The sequence below is a fragment of the Morone saxatilis genome, unplaced genomic scaffold (assembly GCF_004916995.1).
Source record: "Morone saxatilis isolate NCDOM2014 unplaced genomic scaffold, NCSU_SB_2.0 Contig17, whole genome shotgun sequence".
NCBI classification, from domain to species: Eukaryota; Metazoa; Chordata; class Actinopteri; family Moronidae; genus Morone; species Morone saxatilis.
The window spans coordinates 16275834-16286471 of NW_023339729.1; the positions used below are offsets into that span (position 1 = coordinate 16275834).

At 40.8% G+C, this 10638-nt stretch overlaps 2 protein-coding genes across 2 annotated transcripts in view; one reads left to right on the forward strand and one right to left on the reverse strand.

The window, feature by feature from the left end:
• cabp4 (calcium binding protein 4) overlaps positions 1-2165 on the forward strand; it is a 17138-nt gene extending 14973 nt beyond the window's left edge. The window contains exon 7 of the mRNA XM_035659742.1: positions 2137-2165. Within this exon, the coding sequence (XP_035515635.1) occupies positions 2137-2165 (29 nt within the window). The remainder of the gene's footprint in view (positions 1-2136) is intronic.
• A 718-nt stretch (positions 2166-2883) lies between these two features.
• The window catches only part of lonrf1l (LON peptidase N-terminal domain and ring finger 1, like), a 12539-nt gene continuing 4784 nt past the window's right edge, over positions 2884-10638 (reverse strand). Inside the window, exons 4-12 of the mRNA XM_035660200.1 lie at positions 9003-9194; positions 8662-8875; positions 8199-8304; positions 7951-8065; positions 7704-7825; positions 7432-7590; positions 7096-7258; positions 6755-6907; positions 2884-4570 (exon numbers count right to left, since the gene is read on the reverse strand). Of these exons, the coding sequence (XP_035516093.1) occupies positions 4412-4570; positions 6755-6907; positions 7096-7258; positions 7432-7590; positions 7704-7825; positions 7951-8065; positions 8199-8304; positions 8662-8875; positions 9003-9194 (1383 nt within the window). The 3' untranslated portion in view covers positions 2884-4411. The remainder of the gene's footprint in view (positions 4571-6754; positions 6908-7095; positions 7259-7431; positions 7591-7703; positions 7826-7950; positions 8066-8198; positions 8305-8661; positions 8876-9002; positions 9195-10638) is intronic.

Below are 10638 nucleotides of genomic sequence, written 5' to 3' on the forward strand. Positions count from 1 at the left end.
TAATATATTCGTCAGCCTTTTTTATGCCTTTAATGGATAGAGACAGCTGAAGGTAGACAGGAAAGTGGGAGAGAGAGAGAGAGAGAGAGAGGGGATGACACGCAACAAAGGGCCACAGGCTGCAATCAAACTCAAGCCGTCATGGTAAGTACTTAGTACAGGGGCCGCTAGCTCAACCAGGCGAGTTACTGGGGCGGCCCAAAGCAGGTTAACTTTCAACTCAGAAAGTCTCTCTGAGTCAACATTGAGCTCAACAAACACAACAACATTGACTTTGATGCTGAGCGGTTGGTGGACTTTAGGGTGAAAAAATACAGACCTAAAACAGCCGTTCATGAGTTGGTTTGCCATTAGGCGGTTAACGAAGCAAACCCAGTTGCTTAAAAGAACCCGGTCTTGTCATGCCTAGCAAGCAGCCCATCCTGAGTCAGTTGCAGTGGGTGAATTACCAAGCAAGCAGGAAACTCTATCTATTTTATCCATTTCCTTTAGTTAATTATTTAATGTGATGGAGTACTTGAATTAGTTGGGTATATGTATAAGAAATCTGTATTAGCTAGGTAATGGATAAACAGTTGAAATAGTTGGCGAAAAGTAAGACAGATAAATGATTGTAATCCAGTAGAAATAGTCAGTTTTTATAATAGCATGTGGTACAGTAACAGCCAGTTTATAATCCATTCATAAGAAACATTTGCAACATGACGGATATGGTCATTGAAGGGGTTACTTGAGCTAATCATAAAAGGTTGGGAATCACTGGTGTACAGGCGGGAAGCACGCACCAGAGAGGACAAAGCAGAAGGGGTCAGTGAATCTATTTGGAATGGGTTGAGGATGAAGGGGACAGAAGGAGAAAATGAGTAAGAAATGAGGCGGGAAAAGAGTGAGATGGGAAAGGGCGGATGGTTAAGTCAAGGTGGGTTGGCCAATCCAATCTAATCAGTAGTGCATTAAGCCAATCAATACGCATGCCTGGACACCTGTCACATGTTACACAAAGAACACACACTGTTGGACAGCTCAAGGACTTTACAGAAATGTCATTACCACGTTACCTCAGAAGCATATAAACAATACGATGGCACACAATCACACACAAGGGCGATGTGCACGTGTGCAGACACTATCAACACCTCATGCATGTTAGAACGATAGGCTGCAGCACACAGAGGGCTTGGAGGTGTTATCCTGTTTGTCTTGTCTCAGCAATCCAATCAGTTACAATTATTGGAAACATATGAATAGGCGTGTCAGGCTCAGAGGGGATCAATAAGCAGGTGCTCCTCATTATCATCAATTAGCCCCTAGGGCAGCATTTGAGTTTATCTGTCCGGTTTAGCCATGTGGGCAGAAAACAGGCATCCATAGCAGCAGTGACAGGATCATTCTGAATATCCAGGTGTCAGGTCAAACTCGGCTGTTAGGACGCCTCGGAGTGAGCTGCTGTTCCGCTCGGTTTACTTCTTTTCATAGAAAATGGTTAAAGGAGCACCTCAAGAGATAATGTTAGTGGGTTAATCTGGAATTAAGCTTTAGTACTCAGTCAATCAATAGATTCTCACCTACAATCAGACGTCTTTCAGAGCAAAGTGCTTCAGGAAGTCAATGGGAAATGGAAGACGTGATTGATTGGATGGATTTAGTGAAACCTGCCTCAAGCTATGGTTTGCAGCTAGGTTTTATTGACAGGACACATCAATAGCTGTGTTGATTGACAAGTGTATGTACAATAATGGATACAGAAAGCTACAACAAGTGGTAATCAAACTAATTACTGATTACAAGAAGAGATAAACACCGCCTGGAAACTGGCAGTCCACATATTTGTCTGGAAAACCGAGTCCTATACTTTATCTCTCGCTTAACAACATAAAGAAATGTCATATTTAAATTTTTAACTAAAATGCATCCTTTCTCCTTTTTCTTCTTTGACATATCACCCAGCCTCAATTTTTCATTAATTTGGTGATAATGGAAACATTTTGTCATTACATCACACCATGAGCTGTGTTACTTTTCCAGTACAATTTCATGCGGGCTGATGTGGCTGCATCCCATGCTGTCCTTTTATAATATTAGAGTGTCATAAGTCCTAATCAGTTGATCTGCTGCTGTCTCTGTCTCCCTCTGCAGAGTTTGTTATGATGCTTTCTGCACGATGACCTCTGATGGAAGAGGATGGAGCATACAACACTGGATTTACTGGAAGGCTGTCTTCTTCCTGCTGCTTTTGTCTCATTATGGACTAAAAAATGCCTGATTGTAAACACACAATAGAGTCAAAGAGATTTGTTTATATTTTCATAATAAAAGTTGAAGTTGAGTAAGTGCAGAGGGGAAAGGGTGAGTTATGAAACACTAAACTCTATGAGACAATAATGCTGCGCTGTCGCCCCCTTGTGGTTAAGAAGGTACAGACTTTTTTAGGTCTTAAAAATAAAGCTTGATTTATTTTATTTACCCAGTTTTTTTTATTTTATCTTCAGGTTTGTGGGGGACTAGTATAAACATATGCACATACATGGGTTATGGGCCTTAGTCTGTGTGATAGAGTCCTACATGAACACACTATTTTCTGCTAAAGTTGGAATAGTTCTGGTTATTTCACGAGAGGTTTGTGGTTTTTCCCCCCCTCTGTGCTCTTCCGATTCATTTAAAATGGACAGGGCTTTGTCATTTGGTTAAGCAACATTTTAATTAGAATCTGTTAGTGGTTCAACTGGATACCACCAATCAAACTTTCACTTTGCTCATGAATATTCAATGTTATGGAGAAAGGTTTGGAGGGTTTTCAACGTCAGACCATCGCTGTGAGGTAAAAGCTCCAGTATGCTGCAACTGATTGCTTGATTGGTGAAATAGTGGACACTGAGGCTTAAGTTGAAAAAAGAAATGCATTTATTATTCAAATTGATAAATTAAAACATCTCAGCAAAAAGCAAGATCTTTCCAAAAAGCCTTTTTACAGATGATTTACATACAACAACCTTGACTTGAACTTTCTTTCAGATTTTTTTTATACACTGTGAACAAATGATGCCTCGCACTAACCGAGAGGGAAAACAACATAATTAAAACTTACTTCATACAATGGCAAAAAGGAATGGTAACCAAGCCAATGCATCGTGTTATTCACAATGCAAAATGGTGTAAGGCAAATGCAGTCCCTACTGAAGCACTGCTGGTACCGTCCTCTCTCCTCCAAGAAGACCAAGAGCAGCTTAGAATGAAGAATAATGCTAACCCACTGGCTGTATACATGCTGTTATTGTATTGTTTTGATCTGTCATAATATTGCAAGACCCCCTTAGAATTTCTCATACAAACACGTCAGAATGTACAAATATATTTTTTACTTATAAATTAATTCAGTTTTAAGTTAATTCAATGGGTAGCTGGATCTTTTGGTTTAGAGGAGAGACAAGTAATACAAGAAACACTTCTTTTCGGAAGATAGTCCATACAGCTTAAGGTTAACTGTGAGAGGAAGAAAAGTGTTCGAAAAGTGTTTAAAAAGCATAGAAATAAGATGAGATTTCAGGGCCACTAATGATCGGACCCAGTGTTCAAAGGGATGAAATGAACGATCTCTGTGCAACTTGGAAGAAACGTACAGTGAAAAATGCTGGGAAGGACAACAGGAAGGTGTTTTGCCACTACTTAGAGGCAGCGATGGAAGTGGTAAGAAAGAAACTTGATGCTTAGAAGAGATCTATTAATACTTTCATCAGTTTTTGGTACACATACGCACATACACCAGCCTTAAGTTGCACTTGGTTTTTGCACAAATCTCTCTCTCGGTGGTTCCTCCAAACCACATCTTGCCATCACTTTTTGGACTTTCAGCATTTAGGATTTTGTTCCACAGACTCACATGAACCCTCCTCTACAATAACACACATCTTCCAGCCAGGAGGCAAACCACTCCTTTTCAGTGGTTTCGCCAGACGATGCAACACAATGATGATGCCTTCTTCTCCTCAGCTCCATAAGCACTGTCCTTAAAGAAGGTAGCCTCAAGGGTGGGACTGGAACTGCTCTTCTCATTTCAAAAAGATCATTTGAGGAAGGTCTCTTATGAAAATGAATTGCGTTAACAATGAGAGCAGATAAGAATAGTTCCTGTTACATTTGTCTTATTTTTTAAAATAATTTTAACATTCACAAACAGATCATGTGTGTCATTGGAAGTATCCCTGAGGTGGTTTGCTCACATCTCTGGTTTCAGTGAGCCACAGTTCAAGGATGTTTCAGCTTTGCTCGGATCTTGTGTAGGCTTAGTACAAAGGGGTCTTGTTGAAGGAACCGGATGGCAATAGAAACAAGAGTTGGCAAGTTGTTGATTCAAGGTTGCTTGAATTTTATTTTTAAGTCCAAAGGATGTTTGTGGTGAAGAGATGAGGAAGCTCTAGTTGTTGGGGATGCTCTGTAGATATGTGAGGATTTGCTGGATCTTCACCAGGCGTTCTTTGAGGCTGGTCATAGAGAGGACAGAGAGCTGGTAGCGTGGGTCGATAGGCAGAACAGCAAGCAGCCACCAGCAGCAAGCTGGACCATTAGGAGTTGCCTAAAAGAGAGAAGGAACAGTATAAGACTGCTGCTTTCACAACCAAAAATCTTTCTCAAGACCCGTAATATTATTTGAGTCACATGGATCAGCTTACTGTCTAGAAGGTGAACAGCACAATGTGACAAAATTACTTTGGGATGTTTGCAGTTTTAATTATAGATACAATATTTAAAATATTCTGGTTCTGAGAAACAGTTTTTCCCTTTTCCCAACCCAAAGAAACAACTGTGTCAACATTTGAAACTAAATATGACTCTTATCTATCATGTGTGGCAAATCACTACTCAGGTCCAACCAGTACCTACGTAGCTCCTGTGTAACTGTGCCGCTACATTCTTGTTCATATACCAGACAGACAGAGGCCTCACTGTTCTCCTATCTGCCCTCTTTTGACATGATTTGTCAGAGCTGCAAGGAAATCCATTCACCCGTTCATTCATCCAAACTAATCTGCAGACAAAATAATATGGATTTAACTATTTAACAATCCTGCACTCACCACAGGCCTGTAGCTGCGTCAGAGTTAAAGCCTTCCAGTGTCTTGAAATTAAACAGTCCAGTTTCATAATTGATAATTCAGTGAAATACTCATTTTGTATCGACAACCACATGCACTGGCATTCTCTACAGTTCAAACATAGATGACCTTTTACGGTAATCTGCCAGAGGAATGCATGTCTGCGTCAGACTTACACCAGTGAAAAAAATCCCTGTTTCTAGTCTGAGCCAGTTACAAAATGTGCTTAGCACTTTGACGTGAATGTTTGCTATGTCTGTACTACATTTTACATTTTAGATTAGATTAACCAAAGAAATTAAACACCACCACCAAAAATCACGGTCAATGCTTGGCTGTTTTAGTGTGTGTGCACATGGCAGAGTTGGGGATTCTTTTCGTGACACTCCTCTGACGCAACAGGACCGGTGGGATTAGGTATGAAGCACCCATAAAGCTCTTTAGCCTATATTGTCAATAGACTCCGCCCTGTGGTTGTCATAAGAGCGGCGCTGTAATCCTTTTTTAGCGCTGCAAGCTGTGAGTCGGAGCCAGGGCTGAGCACACACAACTGTGTTCCCGCATTAAGACCTCTGAGGCAGGTGAATCCATGGTGATGTGGGTTTCCCCAAAAGGCAAGTGTGTCATGAGATGATCCAGTTTAAGACTAACAATTCACAGTCTCGCAGTGTCAGAATAAGTAATAACGGCTGTGACAACCACATGTACGTGAGGCAGGCAGGTAAACAATGACTTCTGATTCTTAGCAGACACTACCCTCTGCTTAGCTGTGATACGCTGCCAACTCACTGCTGCAGACTATTTTCTCACACTGACCAAAACTGACACCACTATAATACCACGTTATCATGTTATCACATTCCAGTTTACTAATTCTAAATCACCACAAGCTCTGTTTTGAATTCTTCACACTGTTCACAATATACAGTATTACAAATAAGGCCAATATCAGTTATTCATTTAAACCCATATGCACCAGCTAAGTTAAAGGGACTGCATTTAAGCTTCTGTATCGTTAGAATACCCAGTTTCAATATTTTTTGGAATGGTCGTGCACCATTCCCTCATTTTCCCCTGAGACGGTGGAGAAATACGGGATTTCAGTTTGGCTTGCACTTGCCTGCTTCCTTATGATGGATTGGAAGAAATCCGTGCATTTTGCATCACTGGGGACAGCAGGAAGTCTCTCATATCTTTGTAGACTGGGGGGTGGGATACAATGTGAGACTACAAACACTCTTTTCTCGGTCAAATAGGCACCAAATTCAAAATTTATGTTACATTTCGACTACATATATAACCCACTTTCAATAAAGATTAATGTTTCCACGGGTGAAATGCTTCTTTAAATATTGTTGTGTGCAAAGACAGCAAATGCAAGGGAACCACCACAGGCAAACATATATTTCTATTGTTTAAACAGACTCAAAGACCAGTGCAAACATTTGGTCTAACGCTCTGCCTGTGACTCAGGCATCAACACTCCTGCTACAGTCTACAGTCTAGTGCAGCATGCACTATACAGCGATGTTTCATATTTTAAGTGTAATTAACATTACACTCCTTAAGAAATCTGTTTACAATATAGTTACATAAACTCATCTGGGGAGGAATAGACAAATCTCTACAGATGGAAGTAGAGGGGCACTGTGCTGGATGTTCACCTGGATGTCAGCTTCTCGTTCTGGCATTGGTCCAAAGTGCTGCAGGATCTGGTTGTGGAAGCGGATCTTGAGGTTCTGGAACCAGTCGCGGGCCTGCTCATAAACGGCATCATGCAGCTCTTGTAGTCTCTCTAGCTCTTCTCTGTCCTCCACCTAATAGAAAAGAAACTATTAACCTATCATCCACATTTGGATGGTTTAAACTTAAAAATATATTCCTAAAGAACTGGCAACTAATCTGAATGGTAGTTTCATATTTAAAAACATAGAATTTGGGGGAGAGCATGATTATAACATACTGTTGAGAATATCATTCAAATGTTAGTCACTGAGATTCTTACCCTGGTATCCTCCAAGTGCTCAATGTCAGCAGTACTATATCCATCCTTCATTCCTCGGGACAGTACCCGGAAGCGTTTTCCTCCAATGGTGTCCGCTACTGATCGTCCGTCGGGGAGAAAATGGACACTCCTGATGGTCAGCATGCAGCCATAATCTACAAACCTACAGGGATGGACACAATAGTTTAATTAGACAATTGAGCAGTTGACTGCCTGCTTGACATATTTAGCAGTTTTTTTTATCATGGTGTATATTAAAATTAATGATGGATGATCTTAAATGAACCTCTTTTCTAGATATACAGAAAGGTGCAGTTTTAAATCCTGCATGCTCACCCTTTCTGAGGATCATTAATGCACATCCCAAACTGCCGCGTGCCTGTTTCCATGCAGCGGCGAATCATGAGGCGGTAACGTGGCTCGAAGACATGCAGGGGGCAAGGCACGGTGGGGTAAGCCATGGTACACACAAAGATAGGCACATTCTTCGTCAGGCTGCAAACAAGGAGAGAAACATTTTAGACCGTTTGAACCCCCTTTATTCTTCAGCATGCCGAAACATCTGATGATGACGACTGGCATCAACCAGGCCAGACACAAATACTTACTCAGAAAGTTCTCTGGTCTCCTCCACGTGAGTTTTAGTCCTCTCTGCGAAATCCTGACTCAAATACTGTTTGATCAGTGTATCCAAGACAGTCGTCACCATGTACTTCCTACATGCTAGATACTGGAGAGAGCAAGATATGAGTTGAATGATGAAAACACGAAGCAAGGAATCCATATTCTGATAAGCACGATGCTAGCCAAATATTTTTTATCCAGATTAAGTAGATACCAAGACTGGTCTCTCACCTCTTTCAGGCTCTCTTTACAAAGGGGACACTGGGGTGTATGGTCCAAGCAGCGTTCCAGACAGTTTTTACAGAAGGTGTGGCCACATTGTGTAGTCACAGGCTCATAGAACAACCTGTATTGATCACAGAGATGCAACATTTAAGTGTTTATTCTCAACAATTAGTCCTTTATATGTGTACAATGTGAGCTGGCATGTAAACTTCATGGTAAATGCGGGCATGTCGCCTGCTACTGTGTGACCTTACCTCATGCAGAGAGAGCACTCCAAGTCAAAGGGGTCCAGCAGGTCCTTGGGAACACTTCTGCAAGTTTTAGCTTTGGCAGCGTGTTGTTTGGAGCCTTTCGCCATACCTAAAGTCAACCAGAGAGAAGAAAGCATTTCACAATTAATTTCTCTCTATTTATCTCGGCCATAAATAAAGTACTAGGTGGATAAGTTTATATGTTAATGGGATATAAACATGTGCTTATTAATTGATAATAGAGATAAGTCATATACACAGCAGAACACAGCAGTACTATTATTCTGGCAAGGTCTGTATTAAAGTGTCCAATTAAGCTTAATTTTATGCACCATTACTGCTATTACATGTTTTGAGTTATACATATTGGTGTGACAAAAGAAGCAAAAAAGGTTTAATTTGGAAATTAAAATATAATACATTGGGACCAACAGAGAGCAATACAATGGTGGGATTGGGCACTGACCTTGTTTTTTATGCTTGCTAGTTCCACTGTCCACAACACAAGCTTCTGTGTCTGACACTGACAACTTCCTCTTCAGAAGGCTCCCCTTGTCCTGGTCCCCCAGCTGAGGAGCAGAGCAAACTCTCTTCAGCCCTTCCTCACCACAACTAGAGCCGTGCATCCGTAGCGAATGAGCTCGGCTCAAACCAGGACGCTCCAGGCTTTCCCAGCGTTTCTGAATAACAAGACAGAAGGCAGAAGGGTAAGAAGATGATAATGATTCTTTATACAAATGTGGCAACGAAAATATTGAATCAATTCATTGATAAATTAGGTGATATAATTATTGAGTGTGCTAGTACCTCCTGGTTGTGCAGATGGTGGTGTGCTGAAGCGGCCCGGACCTGGTGTTGTCTTTGGACTGGGCTCTGTGGTTGAGCCTGGGCATCAGCCACGAGGGTTTTACTGCGCAAGTGAGGTGACGTGTTTTGTGTGGTTTCCCTCAGGCCGACCTTGACGTTCTCATCAGCTGGTGACAGCAGGTCACACAGAATCTGTAAAAAGCAATTACAATTTCTCTTAGAAAGCTGATCTCCTCAGGGGTAAGATCAATATCAGGGTAATCAATTGATGCAAACATGGATGTCTGCATCCATCTTTGTTGTATATTGCATCGATAGTCATGAGGGTAGAGTCTTGTATATGGTGTCATATAAAATTCAATCCAACCACCAGATGTTGGTGTAAACTGAATATTGCTCTACATCTCATAAAGTAAGCTTATAGTGCATCTTGTACCATTTGACAGCCATGGCTTCCACTGTTAGCACGGTATTAGCCTCCTCAAAGGTTTTGAGAAGTCTTTTTGACTTTAGTGGCAAAATTATGTTTGAATTTGTCATGTCTTGTGTCCTGTAAGTGGGTTCAAACTAATCATTTTTAAGCATTTCCAAGATTTGAAACATACAGCGTGTGGTGATGTTTTGTCCTCTCTGCACAAAGGGGTTATTGAAAAAAGATAAAACATACATAATACTATAAATCAAATTCCATAACTTGGTCATGATAATGTCCAAGGAGATATGAGGTGAAAAGGGAAAGCAAACTTTGTTCAGACAGTGGCCTTGTCCTGTGTTCAGAATAATTATCAGCATGACCTCTATCGGATCTCAGTTTGAGACAGGAGACCATCAACCATTCTTCATAGTTAAGTTGAAGCTGATCTTTTTGAACTCATTTTAAACATAGCTAGTGCTGTAGTGCATCATCAGACAGACTCACTCTTCACACAGCTCTTTCATTTTCCTCTATATTTGCATTATTTCCCAGAGTCCTGCTGACAGAAATCATCACGTATTACTGATAACCTGGAAAGATTTTAGTGTCATTTTTGTAGAGGTTTCAGTTTGTTCATTTTTACAACTCATGAGTAACCAAATAATGGGCATCATTTGTCATCTCTCAGTGAGGGCAACAAGTATGGAGACTGTCACTTTCAATTGTATTAATTTTCTGTTTTCATTATATGGGTATGAAGAAGGCCTTTGAGCGTGATTACAGGTTACACAAACTTGATTTGACAATCTATTGATGCATGTTGTCTGACTCCCACACCGCTGTAGATTTATGTCTCGCCTGAGCAGCGTCTCCTTCAGGATTATGAAGATAGGGATGTCAATACAACCGGCAACCTATTACAAGAGGTCCAATCAATTTCACACACTTTGAACATCTCCAGGTCACTTTAAAGCGAAAACTGGAGATGACTAATGTTATTACATATGCTTCCTTATACAATGATGACTCACAGATGATTACACAAAACTGGAGCAGCGTTTATAAAAAGAGAGAAATGCTCATAAGATTTGATCAATATTAGCTCCTAAATCAATATGAACGAGCATAATAATGACCACTGTGAGTAATCTCAGTCAGCACATTCAAGACACCCTTTCTATGCATAGAGGACAATGCACAGTGTAAATCCTATTAAAAACA